Raw genomic sequence first — 26,147 nt, 5'->3', positions numbered from 1 at the left:
AGTGGTTTGCAGCGCTCAGGTCCAGCCTCGTCTCCTCTAGTCTCTGTCCTCCCATGTTCAAAATGGCGCCCTATTCCCTACATAGTGCACTACTTTTGACCAGAGCCCTATGGGTAGTGCATTATATAGGGAACAGGTTGCCATTTGGACCTCCAGCCTTGTCTCCTTTCTGTCATCCCATGTTCAAAATGATGCCCTATTTCCTATATAGTGCACTACTTTTGACTGGGGCCCATAGAGGGGGAATAGGATGCTATTTGGGACGCAGTCTCGCGAGTCCTACAAACCAGTTCATAGGGTTTCTGTTAAGCGGAAGACAGTGGACAGGAAGAGAGTCAGAGGGAATAAGAACATGCGAAAGAGGACCGTTCTGTCTGCCCTCGTGTGTGTGTGTGTGTGTGTGTGTGTGTGTGTGTGTGTGTGTGTGTGTGTGTGTGTGTGTGTGTGTGTGGTGTGTGTAAATCTAAGGACACAGGAAAGAGGGCAGTTCTGGCTGTCCTATTTACTTACAGGGAATAATGACTTCATACTGTCTATATACAGTATATGTGCATCTGTCTGTGTGATTAAAGGTGTCAGCAGGGTTCACATGTGACAAGGATAATGATAGGGCAGAAGGGAGAGGAGAGGAGAGATGGGAGGAGAAGAGAGGAATGGAGGAGAGGATGGAGGAGAGAAGAGGAGATGGAGGAGAGAGGAGAGGGTAGGGGAGGAGACCGAAGAGGAGAGGAGAGAGGAGAGGAGGACAGGGGAGAGGAGAGGGTAGGGGATAGGAGAGGAGAGGGTAGGGGAGGAGACCGGAGAGGAGAGGAGAGAGGAGAGGAGGACAGGGGAGAGGAGAGGGTAGGGGATAGGAGAGGAGAGGGTAGGGGAGGAGACCGGAGAGGAGAGGAGAGAGGAGAGGAGGACAGGGGAGAGGAGAGGGTAGGGTAGGAGACCGGAGAGGAGCGGAGAGAGGAGGACAGGGGAGAGGAGAGGGTAGGGTAGGGGATAGGAGAGGAAACCGGAGAGGAGAGGAGAGAGGAGAGGGTAGGGTAGGGGATAGGAGAGGAGAGGAGAGAGGAGAGGGTAGGGGAGGAGACCGGAGAGGAGAGGAGAGGAGAGAGGAGAGGGTAGGGGAGGAGACCGGAGAGGAGAGAGGAGAAGGTAGGGGAGGAGACCGGAGAGGAGAGAGGAGAAGGTAGGGGAGGAGACCGGAGAGGAGAGAGGAGAGGGTAGGGGAGGAGACCGGAGAGGAGAGAGGAGAGGGTAGGGGAGGAGACCGGAGAGGAGAGAGGAGAAGGTAGGGGAGGAGACCGGAGAGGAGAGGAGAGAGGAGAGGGTAGGGGAGGAGACCGGAGAGGAGAGGAGAGAGGAGAGGGTAGGGGAGGAGACCGGAGAGGAGAGGAGAGGGTAGGGTAGGGGATAGGAGAGGAGAGGAGAGAGGAGAGGGTAGGGGAGGAGACCGGAGAGGAGAGGAGAGGGTAGGGTAGGGGATAGGAGAGGAGAGGAGAGAGGAGAGGGTAGGGGAGGAGACCGGAGAGGAGAGGAGAGGAGAGAGGAGAGGGTAGGGGAGGAGACCGGAGAGGAGAGGGGAGAAGGTAGGGGAGGAGACCGGAGAGGAGAGGAGAGAGGAGAGGGTAGGGGAGGAGACCGGAGAGGAGAGGAGAGGAGAGAGGAGAGGGTAGGGGAGGAGACCGGAGAGGAGAGGAGAGAGGAGAGGAGGAGAGGGGAGAGGAGAGGGTAGGGTAGGGGATAGGAGAGGAGAGGACAGGGTAGGGGAGGAGACCGGAGAGGAGAGGAGGACAGGAGAGAGGAGAGGGTTGGATAGGGGATAGGAGAGGGTAGGGTAGGGGATAGGAGAGGAGTGGAGTGGACTCGAAAGGAGAGAGGATGGAAATCTAATTTTCTCCACATTTACTCTGTTTGTAAACAAAGTAAATGTAAACAAACACACTAAACACTAAACACATGGTTTAAACTATAATTTGGATATAATGAATAGTCAGTCCTTGCATGCATAGCGTAGTGTATGGATTTGAGAGTGGTTGTATTTCTCCAGCCTCATCCCTCAGCTTTTTACAGAAACTGTGGCGGGGAGGCATTTTGTTCGTTTCAAATAAGGATTTCCGCTTGAAACACCTTTTAATAGTGTTACTATATAATACCATCATGAGGGACCTCCCGAGTGGTGCAGCGGTCTAAGGCACTACAACGCAGTGCTAGAGGCGTTGCTACAAATCCGGGTTCGATCCCGGGCTGTGTCGCAGCTGGCCGTGACCGGGCGACCCCATGAGGCGGCACACAATTGGACCAGTGTTGTTAGGGGAGGGTTCGGCCGGCTGGGATGTCCTTGCCCCATCGTGCTCTAGCGACACCTGTGGTGGGCTGGGTCCATGCATGCTGACTCGGTCGCCAGTTGGACGGTGTTTCCTCTGACTATTTAACAGTCTGATGGCCTTGAGATAGAAGCTGTTTTTCAGTCTCTTGGTCCCAGCTTTGATGCACCTGTACTGACCTCGCCTTCTGAATGATAGTGGGGTGAACAGGCAGTGGCTCGGGTGGTTGATGTCCTTTATGATCTTTTTGGCCTTCCTGTGACATCGGGTGCTGTAGGTGTCCTGGAGGGCAGGTACTTTGCCCCCGGTGATGCGTCGGGCAGACCGCACCACCCTCTGGAGAGCTCTGCGGTTGCGATCAGTGCAGTTGCCGTACCAGGCGGTGATACAGCCCGACAGGATGCTCTCAATGGTGCATCTGTAAAATTTTGTGAGGGTCTTACGGGCCAAGCCAAATTTCTTCAGCCTCCTGAGGTTGAAGAGGCGCTGTTGCGCCTTCTTCACCACACTGTCTGTGTGGGTGGACCATTTCAGATCGTCAGTGATATTTACGCCGAGGAACTCGAAGCTTTTCACCTTCTCCACTGTGGTCCCGTCGATGTGGATAGGGGCATGCTCTCTGAGTTTGAGGCATGCGTGGCCATGCAGTCATGGGTGAACAGGGAGAACAGGAGAGGGCTGAGCACACACCCTTGTGGGGCCCCAGTGTTGAGGATCAGCGTAGTGGAGGTGTTGTTTCCTACCTTCACCCCCTGGGGGCGGCCCGTCAGGAAGTCCAGGACCCAGTTGCACAGGGTGGGGTTCAGACACAGGGCCCTGAGCTTGATGATGAGCTTGGAGGGTACTGTGGTGTTGAAGGCTGAGCTATAATCAATGAACAGCATTCTTACATAAGTATTCCTCTTGTCTGGATAGGATAGGGCAGTGTGCAGTGCGATGGCAATTGTATTGTCTTTGGACCTATTGGGGCGGTAAGAAAACTGAAGTGGGTCTAGGGTGACAGGTAAAGTGGAGGTGATATGATCCTTAACTAGCCTCTCAAAGCACTTCATGATGACAGAGGTGAGTGCTACGGGGCGATAGTCATTTAGTTCAGTTACCTTTACTTTCTTGGGTACAGGAACAATGGTGGAAATCTTGAAGCATGTGGGGACATCAGACTGGGATAGCAAGAGATTGAATATGTCCGTAAACACTCCAGCCAGCTGGTCTGCGCATGCTCTGTGGATGCGGCTAGGGATGCGAGGGTTAACACGTTTAAACATCTTACTCACGTCGGCCACGGAGAATGAGAGCCCACAGTCCTTGGTAGTGTGCCACGTCAGTGGCACCGTGTTATCTTCAAAGCAGGCGAAGAAGGTGTTTAGCTTATCCGGGAGCAAGACGTCAGTGTCTGCGACGTGGCTGGAGGGATGTGTCTGCTACTGTAGGAAGAAGTCTCTGTTACTGTAGGAAGAAGTCTCTGTTACTGTAGGAAGAAGTCTCTGTTACTGTAGGAAGAAGTCTCTGCTACTGTAGGAAGAAGTCTCTGCTACTGTAGGAAGAAGTCTCTGTTACTGTAGGAAGAAGTCTCTGTTACTGTAGGAAGAAGTCTCTGTTACTGTAGGAAGAAGTCTCTGTTACTGTAGGAAGAAGTCTCTGTTACTGTAGGAAGAAGTCTCTGTTACTGTAGGAAGAAGTCTCTGCTACTGTAGGAAGAAGTATCTGTTACTGTAGGAAGAAGTCTCTGCTACTGTAGGAAGAAGTCTCTGTTACTGTAGGAAGAAGTCTCTGTTACTGTAGGAAGAAGTCTCTGTTACTGTAGGAAGAAGTCTCTGCTACTGTAGGAAGAAGTCTCTGTTACTGTAGGAAGAAGTATCTGTTACTGTAGGAAGAAGTCTCTGTTACTGTAGGAAGAAGTCTCTGTTACTGTAGGAAGAAGTCTCTGTTACTGTAGGAAGAAGTCTCTGTTACTGTAGGAAGAAGTCTCTGTTACTGTAGGAAGAAGTCTCTGCTTCTGTAGGAAGAAGTCTCTGTTACTGTAGGAAGAAGTCTCTGCTACCGTAGGAAGAAGTCTCTGTTACTGTAGGAAGAAGTCTCTGTTACTGTAGGAAGAAGTCTCTGTTACTGTAGGAAGAAGTCTCTGTTACTGTAGGAAGAAGTCTCTGTTACTGTAGGAAGAAGTCTCTGTTACTGTAGGAAGAAGTCTCTGTTACTGTAGGAAGAAGTCTCTGTTACTGTAGGAAGAAGTCTCTGCTACTGTAGGAAGAAGTCTCTGTTACTGTAGGAAGAAGTCTCTGCTTCTGTAGGAAGAAGTCTCTGTTACTGTAGGAAGAAGTCTCTGCTACTGTAGGAAGAAGTCTCTGTTACTGTAGGAAGAAGTCTCTGTTACTGTAGGAAGAAGTCTCTGCTACTGTAGGAAGAAGTCTCTGCTACTGTAGGAAGAAGTCTCTGCTACTGTAGGAAGAAGTCTCTGCTACTGTAGGAAGAAGTCTCTGTTACTGTAGGAAGAAGTATCTGCTACTGTAGGAAGAAGTCTCTGTTACTGTAGGAAGAAGTCTCTGTTACTGTAGGAAGAAGTATCTGCTACTGTAGGAAGAAGTCTCTGTTACTGTAGGAAGAAGTCTCTGTTACAGTAGGAAGAAGTCTCTGCTACTGTAGGAAGAAGTATCTGTTACTGTAGGAAGAAGTATCTGTTACTGTAGGAAGAAGTCTCTGTTACTGTAGGAAGAAGTCTCTGTACTGTAGGAAGAAGTCTCTGCTACTGTAGGAAGAAGTCTCTGTTACTGTAGGAAGAAGTATCTGCTACTGTAGGAAGAAGTATCTGCTACTGCAGGAAGAAGTCTCTGTTACTGTAGGAAGAAGTATCTGCTACTGTAGGAAGAAGTATCTGCTACTGTAGGAAGAAGTATCTGTTACTGTAGGAAGAAGTCTCTGTTACTGTAGGAAGAAGTATCTGTTACTGTAGGAAGAAGTCTCTGTTACTGTAGGAAGAAGTCTCTGTTACTGTAGGAAGAAGTCTCTGCTACTGTAGGAAGAAGTCTCTGCTACTGTAGGAAGAAGTCTCTGCTACTGTAGGAAGAAGTCTCTGTTACTGTAGGAAGAAGTCTCTGTTACTGTAGGAAGAAGTCTCTGTTACTGTAGGAAGAAGTCTCTGCTACTGTAGGAAGAAGTATCTGCTACTGTAGGAAGAAGTATCTGCTACTGTAGGAAGAAGTATCTGTTACTGTAGGAAGAAGTATCTGCTACTGTAGGAAGAAGAGACATCACTGGTGTTTAAAGCCAGCTGGGCTGCATTTTATTCGAACAAGAAGTCCTGTGTTCCCTCGTTCACTCCCCTCATTCACTCCCCCTTACCAGATCTGAGACAGCTGGGTTAGCAACACTTGAGCTCCATCAGGGCTGTGTCTCAAATTACACCATATTCCTTACATAGTGCACTAGTATTAAACAGAACCAAAAGTAGTGCACTTTATATGCAATAGGGTGCCATTTGGGACGTATCCCTAGTTTCTGCCGTAGTCCTTTCACTTACCCAGTCCTGTCAGTATCTGTGAAGGGGAGTGAACGACTACCCAGTCCTGTCAGTATCTGTGAAGGGGAGTGAACGACACATCCTCTGCGCCCCAAATGTCACCCTGTGCACAATACAGGGAACAGGGAGGCATTTGGGCCACTGCCATCAGCTACTGTGTGTTCAGCTTCCTTGAGGCCTTGTTGTTTTTGGTGACCTCGAAGTAACTAACTGTCAGCCATTTGTAATTTATTTTTTATTTAAGTAAGCAAGTCAGTTAAGAACAAATTCTTATTTACAATGACTGCCTACACCGGCCAAACCCGGACGACGCTGGGCCAGTTGTGTGCCGCCCTATGGGACTCCCAATCACAGCCAGATGTGATGCACTCTGGATTCAAACCAGGGACTGCAGTGACTCTCCCACGAACCCCTCCAGACTAACGCATATGGCCGGCTGCTGTTCCCATACAGCAGTAGCCCAGGTGAGAGCCCTCCCGGACTTCAGCGTGATGAGATAGGCTACCTTGGAGCGATCCGAGGGGGAGGAAGGCTGGAAGGCTGAAGGAGGAAGGCTGAAGCTCGAAAATGAGGACACACTGCGATAGAAATGCCCAACAGGTGCTCGATTCTCTATTGAAGCATTCTGGGGGGGGGCTCTGCTTCCCAGACAACCAGCGGAATTGCTCCAGCAAACTGTTCAATGCCCGATCATGCCATTCAGCCAACGTTTGGACCCCCTCCTTAAGGCCATGAAGCAGTTCCTCGTGCCTCCCGATGGTGGCTCCTTGGGAAGAGATGGCGTAGCACAGCTGGCCCGGGTCTGCTGGGTCAGTCATGGCCAGTTGGTAGTATCAGGATAAGGTAAGACCCAGATTCAGACTGTGTCAAAGTAACAAACTGGCAACAGACAAACAGAGAACACCGGTATAAATACACAGGGGATAACAGGGAAGATGGATGTCATCTGGGGGGGTGGGGGGGGGGGGGGGGGGACAATCACAAAGACAGGTGAAACAGATCAGGGTGTGACAATATGTTATTGGACCATAAACAGATTTGTCTCATTAATCTATACGGTCCAAATAATGATGATCCACGCTTTAAAAAAGTATATATATTTATATATATAAATAATTATTTATCAAGCCTACAATACAAGACTATATTATTATGATGGGAGATTATAATACGGTTTTAAATACCTCAATGGACCGTAAAGGAAATCACACTACAAACTATGCACTTAAGGAAATCATGAATGTCATGGATATATTGGAATTAGTGGATATATGGAGGCTTAAATATCTTAACCTAGTGAGATATACATGGCGGAGGATCAATCAAGCTAGTCGTCTTGACTACTTTCTTATGTCATTCTCACTGGCACCAAAAGTTTAAAAAGTGTTGCTAGGGGACAGAATGCAGTTGGAGCATGAAGAAATTGGCATATACATTCAGAAAGTATTCAGACCCCTTCCCTTTTTCCACATATTGTTACATAGCCTTATTCTGAAAGTGATTAAATTACTTTTTTCCCTCATCAATCTACACACAATACCCAATAATGACAAAGCAAAACACGTTTGTAGAAATTTTTGCTAATTTATTAAAAATAAAAAACAGAAATACCTTATTTACATAAGTATTCAGACCCTTTGCTATGAGACTCGAAATTGAGCTCAGGTGCATCCTGTTTCCATTGATCATCCTTGAGATGTTTCTACAACTTGATTGGAGTCCACCTGTGGTAAATTAAATTGATTGGACATGATTTGGAAAGGCACACACCTGTCTGTATAAGCTCCCACAGTTGACAGTGCATGTCAGAGCAAAAACCAAGCCATGAGGTCAAAGGAGCTGCTGCTACTCTCTGTTTATCATATATGCATAGTCTATACACTATACACTCATGTACATACTACCTCAATTGGGCCGACCAACCAGTGCTCCCGCACATTGGCTAACCGGGCTATCTGCATTGTGTCCCACCCACCACCCGCCAACCCCTCTTTTATGCTACTGCTACTCTCTGTTCATCATATATACATAGTCACTTTAACCATACCTACATGTAAATACTACCTCAATCAGCCTGACTAACCGGTGTCTGTATGTAGCCTTGCTAACTTTATAGCCTGTCTTTTTACTGTTTTATTTCTTTACTTACCTATTGTTCACCTAATACCTTTTTTGCACTATTGGTTAGAGCCTGTAAGTAAGCATTTCACTGTAAGGTCTACACCTGTTGTATTCGGCGCGCGTGACAAATAAAAAACTTTGATTTGATTTGATAGAGCTCAGAAACAGGATTGTGTCAAGGCACAGATCTGAGGAAGGGTACCAAAACATTTCTGCCACATTGAAGGTCCCCAAGAACACAGTGGCCTCCATCATTCTTAAGTGGAAGATGTTTGGAACCACTAAGACTCCTCCTAGAGCTGGCCACCCAGCCAAACTCAGCAATCAGGGGAGAAGGGCCTTGGTCAGGGAGGTAACTAAGAACCCAATGGTCACTCTGACAGACCTTCAGAGTTCCGCTGTAGAGATGGGAAAACCTTCCAGAAGGACAACCATCCCTGCAGCACTCCACCAATCAGGCATTTATGGTAGAGTGGCCAGACGGAAGCCACTCCTCAGTAAAAGGCACATGACAGCCCGCTTGGAGTTTTCCAAAAGGGACCTAAAGGACTCTCAGACCATGAGAAACAAGATTCTCTGTTCTGATGAAACCAAGATTGAACTCTTTGGCCTGAATGGCAAGCTTCACGTCTGGAGGAAACCTGGCACCATCCCTACTGTGAAGCATGGTGGTGGCAGCATCATGCTATGGGGATGTTTTTTAGCGGCAGGGACTGGAAGCCTAGTCAGGATTGAGGGAAAAATGAACGGAGCAAAGTACAGAGAGATCCTTGATAAAAGCCTGCTCTAGAGCGCTCAGCACATAAGTCTGGGGCGAAGGTTCACCTTCCAACAGGACAACGACCTTAAGCACACAGCCAAGACAACGCAGGAGTGGCTTTGGGACAAGTCTCTGAATGTCCTTGAGTGGCCTAGCCAGAGGGCCACTCTGAACCCGATCGAACATCTCTGGAGAGACCTGAAAATGTCTGTGCATTGACACTCCCCATCCAACCTGACAGAGCTTGAGAGGATCAGCAGAGAAGAATGGGAGAAACTCCCCAAATGCAGGTGTACCAAGCTTGTACCGTCGTACCCAAGAAGACTCAAGGCTGTAATCGCTGCCAAAGGTGCTTTATCACAGTACTTAATAAAAGGTACAAATGTGATATTTCAGTTTTTTATTGTAATAAATTTGCAAAAATGTCCAAAAAACAGTTTTTGCGTTGTCATTATGGGTTATTGTGTGTAAATTGTTGAGGGGAAAAAACAATTTAATACATTTTAGATTAAGGCTGTAATGTAACAAAATGTGGAAAAAGTGGAAGGGGTCTGAATACTTTCCCAATGCACTGTATATTATAGAATTTCCACTTGGATATTGGAAATTTAATCAAAGCCTATTGGATGACAACTTGTTTCTACTCAGGACAGAATAATTTATAACTGACTTTTTTCCAACATAACATAGGAACAGCAGATCCCCTTATTGTATGGGACACGTTAAGAGGCCATGCAATTCAATACTCATCTTTAAAACAAAAGCAATTTAGGTCAAAATAGTTAATATTAACACTGGAAATACGGCTAGCAGTACAAATAGCAATACAAACTGTACCATAGAGGCACAGAATAAGTTAAAGGAAAATCAAAAAGAACTGGAGAAACTTATTCAAGAAAGATCAAGTGTAAAAATAAACCGAACTAGAAATGGGGAAAAAGGCACCATTTTTTTTTTGAATCTTCAACATAGAAATTCTACCACATTTATTTTTTTATTTTACTGTAACTTTTTAAAGGACAGAGTCACCCATGATTCACCAAACAATATTTTGAAAGAGGAAGCAAAGTACTTTTTTATGTTTATGTTTCAGTTTCCTCCATCTCCACTAAACAAAGTTAATTGTAAGGATTTTTTTTATTTTAATAATCGAAAATTAACAGCTATACAGAAAGACTCATGTGTAGGCCTAAATACAGAGGAGGAACTTCTAGATGCAATTAAAGCCTTCAAGTCCGGGAAAACGCTAGGGCTGGATGGCATACCAGTTGAGGTATATCAAAAAAAAATTGTTGTACTCAAAGGTACGTTAATAACATGTTTTAACCACTCATATAAAAATGGCAGACTATCAGATACTAAGCAAGAAGGTCTGATTTCACTATTGTTGAAACAGGACCCAGGTGGTAAATATAAATATCCAGCCCATTTAAATAATTGGAGGCCCCTTACACGTCAGTGTTGTGACCAAAAATTCTAGCAAAATGCATAGCGCATAGAATTAAATAGGTATTGTTATTATTCATCCTGATCAGACAGGTTGTTTACATGGATGATACATTGGAGATAATATAAGACAAGTACTTGAAACAATAGAACACTATGAAACATCTGGGAAATCAGGCCTGGTTTTCATAGCTAACTTTTGATAAAGTACAACTGGAATTTATATATAAATTGTATGTGGAGGCGTCACCGGCTGGAGCGCCCTTATGTATGCATTTAAAAAAATGGTCTAATAAATTCAATCAATCAATAGTTCAATTTTGAAGAATCTCTTATACAATGGGTTAAAGGTATGTATAGTAACCCTAGGTGTAAAATAGTAAATAATGGCTACTTCTCAGAAATGCTTAAACTGTCGAGAGGAGTAAAACAAGGTTGTCGACTATTGGCATATCTGTTTATTATGGCCATCGAAATGTTAGCTACTAAAATTAGATCCAACAATAATATTAAGGGGTTAGAAATCCAGGGCTTAAAAACTAAGGTGTCATTGTACGCTGATGATTCAGCTTATCTTTTAAATCCACAATGTGAATCCCTCCACAGCCTCATAGAGGATCTAGATCATTTCTGAAACCTCTCTGGATTAAAAGCAAATTATGGTAGGTGTACTATATTACGTATTGGATGACAAAAAAATGTAACTTTTACATTACCGTGTAGTTTACCAATAAAACGGTCTGACGGTGAAGTGGACATACTCTGTATTTATATCCCAGAAGAAAGAAATGATCTCACTACAATACATTTTAATAGAAAGTTAGCAAAAATAGATAAGATCTTGCTACCATGGAAAGTAAAATGTCTATTTGTGGAAAATCACCCTGATTAACTCTTCAGTCATATCCCAGTTTACCTAGGCTTTCTGCCCATATCAGATATGTCTATGTCCTGGGAAATGTTGTTGTTACTTACAACCTCATGCTAATCACATTAGCCTACGTTAGCTCAACCGTCACTTGGGGGGGGGGGGGGGACCGATCCTGTAGAGGTTATGGACCTGCCAACACCTAACGACTTGTTTTTCAAATGATATGAGCAAAACATATTCCATTTTATTTGGAATGGCAACACAGACAAAATTAAATGGGCCTATTTATATACTGCTCAAAAAAATAAAGGGAACACTTAAACAACACAATGTAACTCCAAGTCAATCACACTTCTGTGAAATCAAACTGTCCACTTAGGAAGCAACACTGATTGACAATAAATGTCACATGCTGTTGTGCAAATGGAATAGACAACAGGTGGAAATTATAGGCAATTAGCAAGACACCCCCAATAAAGGAGTGGTTCTGCAGGTGGTAACCACAGACAACTTCAGTTCCTATGCTTCCTGGCTGATGTTTTGGTCACTTCTGAATGCTGGCGGTGCTCTCACTCTTGTGGTAGCATGAGACGGAGTCTACAACCCACACAAGTGGCTCAGGTAGTGCAGCTCATCCAGGATGGCACATCAATGCGAGCTGTGGCAGAAAGGTTTGCTGTGTCTGTCAGCGTAGTGTCCAGAGCATGGAGGCGCTACCAGGAGACAGGCCAGTACATCAGGAGACGTGGAGGAGGCCGTAGGAGGGCAACAACCCAGCAGCAGGACCGCTACCTCCGCCTTTGTGCAAGGAGGAGCAGGAGAAGCACTGCCAGAGCCCTGCAAAATGACCTCCAGCAGGCCACACATGTGCATGTGTCTGCTCAAACGGTCAGAAACAGACTCCATGAGGGTGGTATGAGGGCCCGACGTCCACAGGTGGGGGTTGTGCTTACAGCCCAACACCGTGCAGGACATTTGGCATTTGCCAGAGAACACCAAGATTGGCAAATTCGCCACTGGCGCACTGTGCTCTTCACAGATGAAAGCAGGTTCACACTGAGCATGTGACAGACGTGACAAAGTCTGGAGACGCCGTGGAGAACGTTCTGCTGCCTGCAACATCCTCCAGAATGACCGGTTTGGCGGTGGGTCAGTCATGGTGTGGGGTGGCATTTCTTTGGTGCTGGTGCAGTTGGCCCTGGGTTCCTCCTAATGCAAGACAATGCTAGACCTCATGTGGCTGGAGTGTGTTAGCAGTTCCTGCAAGAGAAAGGCATTGATGCTATGGACTGGCCCGCCCGTTCCCCAGACCTGAATCCAATTGAGCACATCTGGGACATCATGTCTCGCTCCATCCGCCAACACCACGTTGCACCACAGACTGTCCAGGAGTTGGCGGATGCTTTAGTCCAGGTCTGGGAGGAGATCCCTCAGGAGACCATCTGCCAACTCGTCAGGAGCATGCACAGGCGTTGTAGGGAGGTCATACAGGCACGTGGAGGCCACACACACTACTGACCCTCATTTTGACTTGTTTTAAGGACATTACATCAAAGTTGGATCAGCCTGTAGTGTGGTTTTCCACTTTAATTTTGAGTGTGACTCCAAATCCAGGCCTCCATGGGTTGATAAATTGGATTTCCATTGATTATTTTTGTGTGATTTCGTTGTCAGCACATTCAACTATGTAAGGAAAAAAGTATTTAATAAGATTATTTAATTCATTCAGATCTAGGATGTGTTATTTTAGTGTTCCCTTTATTTTTTTGAGCAGTGTATAATGAATATACATTTGGAGGGCAGAAATGTATAAATATTATAGCATTAGACCTCTCATTAAAGGCTTCAGTCATACAAAAGCTGTACTTAAATCCAAACTGGTTCTCTAGCAGATTAGTAAGAATGTCTCACCCCATGTTCAAGATTGGCCTTTTTTACTTTATTCAGATTACAACCTCTCACTTTTAGTTATTTGACAACGAAATCAAAATATTGCTATTTTTATAACAAGCCATTGAAAGTTGGTTGCAATTTCAGTTTATTTCCACCAGAAAAGACAGAACAAATATTATAACAAATATTATGGTTAAATTCAAATATACTTAATTGATCATTATTACTTACATTTCTTTTTCTTTTTTTTTTTAAATGTATTGGGCCTCCGGAGTGGCACAGTGGTCTGCATCGCAGTGCTAGCTGTGCCACTAGAGATCCTGGTTCGAGTCCAGGCTCTGCTGCAGCCGATCGCGACCGGGAGACCCATCAGGCGGCGCAAAATTGGCCCAGTATGGTCCGGGTTAGGACGAGGGTTTGGCCGGCCGGAATGTCGCTCTAGCAACTCCTTGTGTCAGGCCGGGTGCATGCACGCTGACTTTGGTCGCCAGTTGTACAGTGTTTCCTCTGACACATTGGTGCAGCTGGCATCCAGGTTAAGCGAGCAGTGAGCAGTGTCAAGAAGTAGTACGGCTTGGAAGGGTCGTGTTTCGGAAGGACGCATGGCTCTCGACCTTCGCCTCTCCGGAGTCCGTAAGGGAGTTGCAGCGATGGGACAAGACTGTAACTACCAATTGGATATCACGAAATTGGGGAGAATAAGTACCAACAAGAATTATGGTGGATCGAACTGCGGAGGTAGCCTTCTTTTTGATTTGTTTGACTATAAAATGAAAACATCATCACACAACATCCATGATATGCGAAACTGAGCCTGCGCAGACCACGAAAAACAAAAGTAAAAGGGATAAGACATTTACATGCCAAGGTATCCCATCTAAAATCAGCATATGCCAGGCATCTTACCCGGGGTTCTCATAACTGGGATCGAAGCTTTTTCGGGTTATTGTAAACGGAATATGATGTTTATATGTGTCAACTCAAAAACAGAACAATTGAGTATCCAAAATAATAACGGGATATCGGTGTGCATGCAAACGTGGTCAATGACAAAAATCCAACAAAAAGGCTTGCCAAGAAAAACTTCCAAAAGGACTTAATTCAAAAGGCACACCGTTCGACTCGGACTAATTCTGTGGTAACATCAGCTAAATAACTGTAATGTTAATTTTTTTTCATTAATAAGAGAGGGCAGAATATTTTCAGTGCCAGTGGCTAATTATTTAAAAGGAAATGAGATCCCGTTACCATATAACATGGGTTGACTAATTACCAAATCTCCTTTAAATTGCCTAACCTAACCATATATAATCTCTGGTATGGGACATCTGTAGTTACTGCAGGACTGCTGCTGACTATGAAATGGCCTCTGGCCCACTATGCAGCCAGGGTTTTAATTATACACATTCTTTGGGGTGCACAATGTCTCTTGGGGGTGCACAATGTCTCTTGGTGGTGCACAATGTCTCTTGGGGGATGCACAATGTCTCTTTGGGGTGCACAATGTCTCTTGGGGGTGCACAATGTCTCTTGGGGGATGCACAATGTCTCTTGGGGGTGCACAGTGTCTCTTGGGGGATGCACAATGTCTCTTTGGGGTGCACAATGTCTCTTGGGGGTGCACAATGTCTCTTGGGGGATGCACAATGTCTCTTGGGGGTGCACAATGTCTCTTGGGGGTGCACAATGTCTCTTGGGGGTGCACAATGTATCTTGGGGGTGCACAATGTCTCTTTGGGGTGCACAATGTCTCTTTGGGGTGCACAATGTCTCTTGGGGGTGCACAATGTCTCTTGGGGGTGCACAATGTCTCTTTGAGTGCTTCTACATCTGCATTGCTTGCTGTTTGGGGTTTGAGGGCTGGGTTTCTGTACAGCACTTTGTGACATCGGCTGATGTAGAAAGGGCTTTATAAATACATTTGATTTGTTTTGGAGGTGCACAATGTCTCTTGGGGGATGCCTGATGCTAATGTTGACATTGATATTTCAATTATTTTAGGGGGATCCGTCCAGCCCCCCTGTAATTATAACCATGCCTCTGGTGAGTCTGAAGAGGAGGAATATGTTTTGGTTTTTTAACTCCTCTTTAAATTACAGACTACAAAGTCTAAACTAAATGGGCCCACCCAAAGCCATATATACTGCTCAAAAAAATAAAGGGAACACTTAAACAACACATCCTAGATCTGAATGAAAGAAATAATCTTAAATACTTTTTTCTTTACATAGTTGAATGTGCTGATAACAAAATCACACAAAAATAAATCAATGGAAATCCAATTTATCAACCCATGGAGGTCTGGATTTGGAGTCACACTCAAAATTAAAGTGGAAAACCACACTACAGGCTGATCCAACTTTGATGTAATGTCCTTAAAACAAGTCAAAATGAGGCTCAGTAGTGTGTGTGGCCTCCACGTGCCTGTATGACCTCCATACAACACCTGGGCATGCTCCTGATGAGGTGGCGGATGGTCTCCTGAGGGATCTCCTCCCAGACCTGGACTAAAGCATCCGCCAACTCCTGGACAGTCTGTGGTGCAACGTGGCGTTGGTGGATGGAGCGAGACATGATGTCCCAGATGTGCTCAATTGGATTCAGGTCTGGGGAACGGGCGGGCCAGTCCATAGCATCAATGCCTTCCTCTTGCAGGAACTGCTGACACACTCCAGCCACATGAGGTCTAGCATTGTCTTGCATTAGGAGGAACCCAGGGCCAACTGCACCAGCATATGGTCTCACAAGGGGTCTGAGGATCTCATCTCGGTACCTAATGGCAGTCAGGCTACCTCTGGCGAGCACATGGAGGGCTGTGCGGCCCCCCAAAGAAATGCCACCCCACACCATGACTGACCCACCGCCAAACCGGTCATGCTGGAGGATGTTGCAGGCAGCAGAACGTTCTCCACGGCATCTCCAGACTCTGTCACGTCTGTCACGTGCTCAGTGTGAACCTGCTTTCATCTGTGAAGAGCACAGGGCGCCAGTGGCGAATTTGCCAATCTTGGTGTTCTCTGGCAAATGCCAAACGTCCTGCGCGGTATTGGGCTGTAAGCACAACCCCCACCTGTGGACGTCGGGCCCTCATACCACCCTCATGGAGTCTGTTTCTGACCGTTTGAGCAGACACATGCACATGTGTGGCCTGCTGGAGGTCATTTTGCAGGGCTCTGGCAGTGCTTCTCCTGCTCCTCCTTGCACAAAGGCGGAGGTAGCGGTCCTGCTGCTGGGTTGTTGCCCTCCTACGGCCTCCTCCACGTCTCCTGATGTACTGGCCTGTCTCCTGGTAGCGCCTCCATGCTCTGGACACTACGCTGACAGACACAGCAAACCTTCTTGCCACAGCTCGCATATGATGTGCCATCCTGGATGAGCTGCACTGCCTGAGCCACTTGTGTGGGTTGTAGACTCCGTCTCATGCTACCACTAGAGTGAAAGCACCGCCAGCATTCAAAAGTGACCAAAACATCAGCCAGGAAGCATAGGAACTGAGAAGTGGTCTGTGGTCCCCACCTGCAGAACCACTCCTTTATTGGGGGTGTCTTGCTAATTGCCTATAATTTCCACCTGTTGTCTATTCCATTTGCACAACAGCATGTGAAATGTATTGTCAATCAGTGTTGCTTCCTAAGTGGACAGTTTGATTTCACAGAAGTGTGATTGACTTGGAGTTACATTGTGTTGTTTAAGTGTTCCCTTTATTTTTTTGAGCAGTGTATATAAATCAATCAATGAATTGTCATAGGGACTCCCAGTGGGGAGTAGCTGCCTTCAATTGAGAAGGTCGCTGTCCACTGCCCTGTGGTGCTGGAACAGACCTACGCAATTCTGGTTCTGTTGCTGCTGTTCGCTTCAATGGAACTGAAACCTATTTTTACCAAAAAATGATTTCATTCCTTAAGAAGTTTTCATATTGTATAGACTAGGTCTACTTACCTACATACATTATTAATCGAGTTAAATATTTTCTAAATGAATAAATAAATGGTAGGTCATCAGTGTTAGGGAGTTGTGAACAACATGTATATAGTTTAACTAGTAGTTTAACTCCATTTTGCAGTAGCTTGGTGGTAGTTGAACTCAATTCAAATCTTGGTAGTGTTTTCAGTAGTTCATTTATGTTTTACCATGTAGCGGTGTAGCTAACTACTGGAACTACACACTACTGTTTTACCATGTAGCAGTGTAGCTGACTACTGGAACTACACACTACTGTTTTACCAGGTAGCTAACTACTGGAACTACACACTACTGTTTTACCATGTAGCTAACTACTGGAACTACACACTACTGTTTTACCATGTAGCGGTGTAGCTAACTACTGGAACTACACACTACTGTTTTACCATGTAGCGGTGCAGCTAACTACTGGAACTACACACTACTGTTTTACCATGTAGCGGTGCAGCTAACTACTGTAACTACACACTACTGTTTAACCATGTAGCGGTGTAGCTAACTACTGGAACTACACACTACTGTTTAACCATGTAGCGGTGTAGCTAACTACTGGAACTACACACTACTGTTTTACCATGTAGCGGTGTAGCTAACTACTGGAACTACACACTACTGTTTTACCATGTAGCGGTGTAGCTAACTACTGGAACTACACACTACTGTTTTACCATGTAGCGGTGTAGCTAACTACTGGAACTACACACTACTGTTTTACCATGTAGCGGTGCAGCTAACTACTGGAACTACACACTACTGTTTTACCATGTAGCGGTGTAGCTAACTACTGGAACTACACACTACTGTTTTACCATGTAGCGGTGTAGCTAACTACTGGAACTACACACTACTGTTTTACCATGTAGCGGTGTAGCTAACTACTGGAACTACACACTACTGTTTTACCATGTAAAAATAACAGAAAACATGGGTGAAGCAGGCAAGAATTTTAGGCATCAGACATGCCTAATCTCACTTGATTACACATTCAGCTAACATCTGACACCAGAATGATCTGCAATTTGTGGTGTATGGTATTTCAGATTTATTGTAGATACCAGAATTTATCACGAAGTAGTTTGGAGGTAGCGAACTACTTTTTAAAAGTAAGAGTAGCTTTAGTGTAGTTTAGCTTCTTCCAGTGTGTAGTAACCGTTTTCAGAGTAGCTGCCCCAATCCCCAACACGTCACAGGCTACATGACAAGAACAATAGAATCAAATGTGTTTTTACACAATGGAGTAGGATGGAGTAGGATGCAGTAGGATGGAGTAGGGCAGTAGGATGGAGTAGGATGCAGTAGGATGGAGTAGGATGGAGTAGGATGCAGTAGGATTGAGTAGGATGCAGTAGGATGGAGTAGGGCAGTAGGATGCAGTAGGATGGAGTATGATGAGTAGGGCAGTCGGATGGAGTAGGATGGAGTAGGACAGTAGGATGAAGTAGGATGGAGTAGGACAGTAGGAAGGAGTAGTATGCAGTAGGATGGAGTAGTATGCAGTAGGATGGAGTAGGATGCAGTAGGATGCAGTAGGATGGAGTAGGGTAGTAGGATGTAGTAGGGCATTAGGATATAAGGTTTCGAAGTAGCGCCGATGTTTGACCGCATAAGTAAATGCAACAAGATCCTCAAAATGTATTATTAATTCGTCCTTTTCAAATACACCCCCCCCCCCCCTCCCCCCTCCCTCTGTGCCTCTTTCTGACTACACATAGCCAACACACTCTCCCCTACCTCACGCACGGACGCTTGAACCAACGCAGCAGCACAGACCGTTTTTCACAGACTGTTTTCCAGCAAAGTCCCCGCGGTCCCGGAGAAAGGAAGGAAGGAGTAAAGAAAAAAATAATGTTTAAATCCTGACTAAAAATCGAATGGATTGGCGATCTATTCTGTGAGAGCTAATACGATTAGAGGAGTGTAGTCTTGATACTGTCATTGCAGACATGGCTCTTGGTCGCGGTATGGCACCTTTCTGTCAGTTCCTCGGGGAGTGTTTCCCCTGTCAGTCCTTCGCCGATACTGGAAATGGCGTTGAGATGCTGCTGAACAAGGAAGACGCAGTGAAGGCAGACGCTGCCAGGGAATAAACTACTACGAATATATGATTACCTATGTTTTTCTTTGGGTTGGATTCTTAGTAGCGGTGGACAATACCATGGTGAATTACCAGAAATATATTACTGTTATGCAGCTGGCTCTGGGGGTGACCTCCTACAACAAAGAACATCATCTTCCTCCCAGGAAATCGTTGTGGTGAGTATGAGTATGAATATGACTTAGTGCTTCTGCTGCCTGCTGCTGCGGATGATTCAGAATCATTATGGGATGTCGCCAGCCAGGCAGTTCAGGTTGAGCTGAGTAGATCAGGAGGGGATACTATAGAGAGGGGAATCCGGCAACGCGCCAAGCTGTCGCCTCCCGCACATCCTTTTATAATAAGAGGGTAATGGTCGGAGAAGAAAACAAAGAGAAACCCGTTATAAGGTAGATACGGTAGCTTGAGCAGACTAAATCTGCAAGATGAGCATTTTGTGTTTGTTTCACTCTGTGATATATATGTCAGAACCATCCAGTGACTGTATCTACCGCAGCCAGCCTGCCCCTCTCTCTCTCTCTATATATACACCGTGTTACAATCATTAATTAGGCTACAACTACTGTAGGGCTAGTCGATATGCTGTAAACTAGGTAAATTCCGCATGCCCTGAGTTTGCGTGCGTGTGTTTGTTTGTTTCCGTGGGCGCGTGCATTAACGTGTACACTAGGGGTGGGTGATAGGCTATGAAGGAGCCAGTGTTTTCTAGCGTTTTTTTATACAATAAAGCTATCCAAGTTGAGTGTATTTGTTCAATGCGTTATAGGCTTGTCATTGTTATTTCTGCTCCTCTGTAACCTCATGCTTCTGCTCCTCTGGAACCTTCCGCTCCTCTGGAACCTTCTGCTCCTCTGTAACCTCATGCTCCTGCTCCTCTGGAACCTTCTGCTCCTCTGTAACCTCATGCTCCTGCTCCTCTGGAACCTTCTGCTCCTCTGTAACCTCATGCTTCTGCTCCTCTGTAACCTCATGCTCCTGCTCCTCTGGAACCTTCTGCTCCTCTGTAACCTACTGCTCCTCTGTAACCTACTGCTCCTCTGTAACCTTCTGCTCCTCTGTAACCTACTGCTCCTCTGTAACCTCATGCTTCTGCTCCTCTGTAACCTTCTGCTCCTCTGTAACCTACTGCTCCTCTGTAACCTTCTGCTCCTCTGTAACCTACTGCTCCTCTGTAACCTACTGCTCCTCTGTAACCTACTGCTCCTCTGTAACCTTCTGCTCCTCTGTAACCTACTGCTCCTCTGTAACCTACTGCTCCTCTGTAACCTTCTGCTCCTCTGTAACCTACTGCTCCTCTGTAACCTACTGCTCCTCTGTAACCTACTGCTCCTCTGTAACCTTCTGCTCCTCTGGAACCTTCTGCTCCTCTGTAACCTCATGCTTCTGCTCCTCTGGAACCTTCTGCTCCTCTGTAACCTACTGCTCCTCTGTAACCTACTGCTCCTCTGTAACCTACTGCTCCTCTGTAACCTACTGCTCCTCTGTAACCTACTGCTCCTCTGTAACCTCATGCTTCTGCTCCTTTGGAACCTTCGGCTTCTGCTCCTCTGGAACCTTCTGCTCCTCTGTAACCTCATGCTTCTGCTCCTCTGTAGCCTTCTGCTCCTCTGTAACCTCATGCTTCTGCTCCTCTGTAACCTACTGCTCCTCTGTAACCTACTGCTCCTCTGTAACCTACTGCTCCTCTGTAACCTACTGCTCCTCTGTAACCTACTGCTCCTCTGTAACCTACTGCTCCTCTGTAACCTACTGCTCCTCTGTAACCTACTGCTCCTCTGTAACCTACTGCTTCTGCTCCTTTGTAACCTTATGCTTGAATCTATGCTTCTTAAATTCACTGACAGTTCAGCTACTTTCTCATATACACTTTCATTATCTAACCAATTGCATACAGTCCTGTGTTAAATCATCAATAACTCCCTTTGTAAATTATAGTAAATGTAAGTAATTCATTAATAAAGTTTTAAAATGGAAAAAATATATTTTCCTGTCCTGTTTTTCTTGTCCGTTGTAAAACTGTGAAGTGCAGCAGATCAGCAGGCCTTTAACAACCTATCGTGTGTGTCCCAAATGGCAGCCTATTCCCTGCGTAGTGCACTCTTTTGACCAGAGTAGTGCACTACGTAGGGAATAGGGTGCCATTTGGGACAACATAGGACCCCCTCCTCATCTACATCTTCATTAAAACATTCCATTCATACTCTTCTCTGTGTGGTTGTGTCTTCCTGTTTCTTGCCCTCCATTTCAAATCAAAACGGCTTTCATGTATTTCTTTGTAAGCATAATTAAAGCATTATGTGTGATTCTATCTCCAGGGCCCGTAGAAAAGCGTCTCACAGTAAAGGAGTGCTGATCTGGGATCAGTTTAGCCTTTTAAATCATAATGAATACGATTACATGGACTGGGGGGGATCTGATCCTAGATCAGCACACAATGTCCTTTATTTAACTACACAAGTCAGTTAAGAACAAATTCTTATTTACAATGACGGCCTACCCCGGCCAAACCCGGACAACGCTGGGCCAATTGTGCGCCGCCCTATGGGACTCCCAATCACGGCCGGTTGTGATACAGCCTGGATTCAAACCAGGCTCTGTAGTGACACCTCTAGCACTGAGATGCAGTGCCTTAGACCGCTGCACCACTCGGGAGTCCTACTCTGAGATGCAGTGCCTTAGACCGCTGCACCACTCGGGAGTCCTACTCTGAGATGCAGTGCCTTTAGACCGCTGCACCACTCGGGAGTCCTACTCTGAGATGCAGTGCCTTTAGACCGCTGCACCACTCGGGAGTCCTACTCTGAGATGCAGTGCCTTTAGACCGCTGCACCACTCGGGAGTCCTACTCTGAGATGCAGTGCCTTAGACCGCTGCACCACTCGGGAGTCCTACTCTGAGATGCTTTATGACTACGGCCCTGATCCTCCTGTCCTGTGAAGCTTTATTATATCTACATATAAAGTATCGCAGACAAGGGGTACTGATCTTGGATCAGGTCTTTCCCGTCCGTGTAATCTGATTCATCACTCCTACAGACCCTGAAAAACTATCCGTCTTATAAATGTCACTCACTGTTGCGGTAAGCAGAAAATCTCTGCTGTAGTCTGTAGCTGTGGAGAGAGAGAGAGAGAGAGAGAGAGAGAGAGAGAGAGAGAGAGAGAGAGAGAAGGGTTTATGTGCTTACGACAAGATTACTATCCTGTTGAAAAGAAAACAAGACGGTTAATTATCAGTCAGTAAACTCATCGGCACATTGCTGCTGCTGTTAGTCTCTGTCTGACAAAACAAAGGCATACAGTGGGAGATAAATGTCCCCCTCAGTAAAGCTGCGACACTTTGGCATGGCTCCATAGTGGTTAGTCTTATGTCTTTATCAACACTCAATTCATATTAGAACTGATTAGAACAGAATAGTTTCAAATAGAAGAGAGACATTTAAGGCCGTCTTAACAGTGGGGAGGCTCTCTGATGTCAGTGCAGGTCTAAGCCCGTCTTAACAGTGGGGAGGCTCTCTGATCTCAGTGCAGGTCTAAGTGGGAAGACTCTTTGATCTCAGTGCAGGTCTAAGTGGGAAGACTCTCTGATCTCAGTGCAGGTCTAAGTGGGAAGACTCTCTGATCTCAGTGCAGGTCTAAGTGGGAAGACTCTTTGATCTCAGTGCAGGTCTAAGTGGGAAGACTCTCTGATCTCAGTGCAGGTCTAAGTGGGAAGACTCTTTGATCTCAGTGCAGGTCTAAGTGGGAAGACTCTTTGATCTCAGTGCAGGTCTAAGTGGGAAGACTCTTTGATCTCAGTGCAGGTCTAAGTGGGAAGACTCTCTGATCTCAGTGCAGGTCTAAGTGGGAAGACTCTCTGATCTCAGTGCAGGTCTAAGTCGGAAGACTCTGATTTCAGTGCAGGTCTAAGTGGGAAGACTCTCTGATCTCAGTGCAGGTCTAAGTGGGAAGACTCTCTGATCTCAGTGCAGGTCTAAGTGGGAAGACTCTCTGATCGCCTTCATTTTCTGTGCTCGTTAATAGTAAGGGTGCTAGATGATGTCATCCTATCTCACGTCATTGTATGGTGTTGTACTGTTACCATCGGGTCTTATTCAACCTCCTCGCATCTTGCTCTTGTAAACCCAGTTCTCCCACTCATTCCACTCAATGTTCTGCATTGACTCGAATGGGAATGTCCGTTCTAGTAACGATGTTTCTATCCATGAAACCCTACTCCAGTAACCAGAGAGGGATGAATGTCACCACATTCCATGCAGGGACCAACCATAGAAATACAATTCCTAGAATGGCCCCCCCAGACCACAGCGTATGAATGGGGAAACCCCGTTCTAGTCATTCAAATTCTATGGGACCGACAACCATGCAGGGCCGATCCCAGTTTGATCCCTACGAGTCCCGTTGATCCTAACCCTTCAATGTTTGCAGACCTGTAAGGTAGAATCAACATGGTGGAATCTTTACCACTACATCACAGAGTTTACAAACCCAGAGGTGCAACATCGCGTCTCGAAGCAGACTCGACAGACCAGACCAGGCTTTAGGGTTTGGAAAGTCAGTGGGATAAGTAAAAAAAATTGTCCTTAGTTGTTCATTTTCTCGAATTCTTAAGGAGCCACTTAGATTCGAGCCAATGTCTTCAGTAGCTGACCTATAGACATGACCTATAGGCATGACCTGTAGATTAAAGGCATGCCCTGTAGATTAAAGGCATGACCTGTAGATTAAAGGCATGACCTATAGATTAAAGGCATGCCCTATAGATTAAAGGCATGATTTATAGATTAAAGGCATGCCCTATAGATTAAAGGCATGCCCTGTAGATTAAAGGCACGCCCTACAGATTAAAGGCATGCCCTATAGATTAAAGGCACGCCCTGTAGATTAAAGGCACGCCCTACAGATTAAAGGCATGCCCGATAGATTAAAGGCACGCCCTGTAGATTAAAGGCATGCCCTATAGATTAAAGGCATGACCTATAGATTAAAGGCATGATTTATAGATTAAAGGCATGAACCTACAGATTAAAGGCATGACCTGTAGATTAAAGGCATGCCCTACAGATTAAAGGCATGCCCTATAGATTAAAGGCATGCCCTATAGATTAAAGGCATGCCCTATAGATTAATGGTGATGTGCTCCTGTATCCCGGCAGCAGGGGTCAGGGGTCAGGTAGTCAGGGACCAACCACCATGGTGATGTGCTCCTGTATCCCTGGCAGCAGGGGTCAGGGGTCAGGGCAGTCTGTCAGCCTGTTGTTGCTCTGATCAAATGCAGCAGCTCTTTATCTCTAGGCCTGTTTAGTTAATCACATTCCTTAGTCATACTCTTATTAGCCTAATTCTTCCCCCGGGACAGAGAGGAGAGGAACAGAGGGAACTGGAACAGAGAGGAGAGGAACAGAGGGATCTGGAACAGAGAGGAGAGGAACAGAGGGATCTGGAACAGAGAGGAGAGGAACAGAGGGATCTGGGACAGAGAGGAGAGGAATAGGGGGATCTGGAACAGAGAGGAGAGGAACAGAGGGATCTGGGACAGAGAGGAGAGGAACAGAGGGATCTGGGACAGAGAGGAGAGGAATAGGGGGATCTGGAACAGAGAGGAGAGGAACAGAGGGATCTGGGACAGAGAGGAGAGGAATAGGGGGATCTGGGACAGAGAGGAGAGGAATAGGGGGATCTGGGACAGAGAGGAGAGGAATAGGGGGATCTACCTACCAGTACTGTTACAGACCAGGCTATAGGTTACCTACCTACCAGTACTGTTACAGACCAGGCTATAGGTTACCTACCTACCAGTACTGTTACAGACCAGGCTATAGGTTACCTACCTACCAGCACTGTTACAGACCAGGCTATAGGTTACCTACCTACCAGCACTGTTACAGACCAGGCCGTAGGCTATAGGTTACCTACCTACCAGCACTGTTACAGACCAGGCTATAGGTTACCTACCTACCAGTACTGTTACAGACCAGGCTATAGGTTACCTACCTACCAGCACTGTTACAGACCAGGCTATAGGTTACCTACCTACCAGCACTGTTACAGACCAGGCTATAGGTTACCTACCTACCAGCACTGTTACAGACCAGGCTATAGGTTACCTACCTACCAGCACTGTTACAGACCAGGCTATAGGTTACCTACCTACCAGCACTGTTACAGACTAGGCTATAGGTTACCTACCTACCAGCACTGTTACAGACCAGGCTATAGGTTACCTACCTACCAGCACTGTTACAGACCAGGCTATAGGTTACCTACCTACCAGCACTGTTACAGACCAGGCTATAGGTTACCTACCTACCAGCACTGTTACAGACCAGGCTATAGGTTACCTACCTACCAGCACTGTTACAGACCAGGCTATAGGTTACCTACCTACCAGCACTGTTACAGACCCGACCGTAGGCTATAGGTCAATAAAAAAACAATTGCTATGTCGCCTTGGCTAAATTAAAACAAATTCCTGTGGCCCTGACGCTGAATAAAACAAAAGTACCATTTTCCTTCTATCATCCAGTTGTATGCTCTGACCTAGTCGAAATTGTCTGCGTCCCACCAGTGGGTCCCGACCCTCCTTTTGGGAAACACAGGGCTAAACTGGACCATTCTGGCTCAGAATGAAACCTTATACAACCTTTGTCCTTCCTCCTCGTTATTTAAGGTGGTCTGCTGCTGAATAAATGATAGCATCAGAGCGTCTTCTCCGCTGGCCATCGGTTACATCATCACTGAGGTCAAGCTGAGGACAGGTGGACGCACCTGCTACAACTTGCTCCACCCACAGGCCGGACAGTAAATACATTTGTTTTGTATTTAACCGGGTCAGAAGACATCTCACAGGGGAGACCTGGCAGAGAGGGCTGCTCAGTACAAAAACTAAACACAAGTCATACAGTACCTTTGACCTAATGGAACAGAGTCATATGTCTAGATGATGTATTAAATACATGGCTCTGGATTGAAACAAGACTGATAAAAGGACTGAAAGACCAACCAACCTTCCACCCTCCCTTGTCAACCAAGACAACAGTTGCTAATCCAACTAGTGAGGATATTGATTTAAAAAAATACATCTTGATTAAGTTAAAGACCGACCATTTTAGGATCAAACATCTCTAATCAAACATTTCTTCGCAACGGAAGTTGTAGTCAGTCAACAAC

The 26,147-nt window shown here is 45.9% G+C and overlaps 1 protein-coding gene across 5 annotated transcripts in view; it reads left to right on the top strand.

Annotated features, from left to right (window-relative positions):
• The first annotated feature begins 18,697 nt into the window (after positions 1-18,697).
• LOC106584727 (tight junction protein 1) overlaps positions 18,698-26,147 on the top strand; it is a 181,610-nt gene continuing 174,160 nt past the window's right edge. For 3 of the 5 annotated variants that reach the window (XM_082968166.1, XM_082968169.1, XM_082968165.1), the window contains exon 1: positions 18,700-19,139. In XM_082968166.1, coding sequence (XP_082824292.1) covers positions 18,988-19,139 — 152 coding nt within the window. In that variant the 5' untranslated portion in view covers positions 18,700-18,987. Of the gene's footprint in view, positions 19,140-26,147 lie in introns of all 5 variants that reach the window. The other 2 variants (XM_082968172.1, XM_082968170.1) reach the window with 2 other exon arrangements.

The sequence above is a fragment of the Salmo salar genome, chromosome 23 (assembly GCF_965601325.2).
Source record: "Salmo salar chromosome 23, fSalSal1, whole genome shotgun sequence".
NCBI classification, from domain to species: Eukaryota; Metazoa; Chordata; class Actinopteri; order Salmoniformes; family Salmonidae; genus Salmo; species Salmo salar.
Note: the sequence above shows the minus strand (reverse complement) of the source record. Positions and strands in the feature narration are given on the sequence as shown.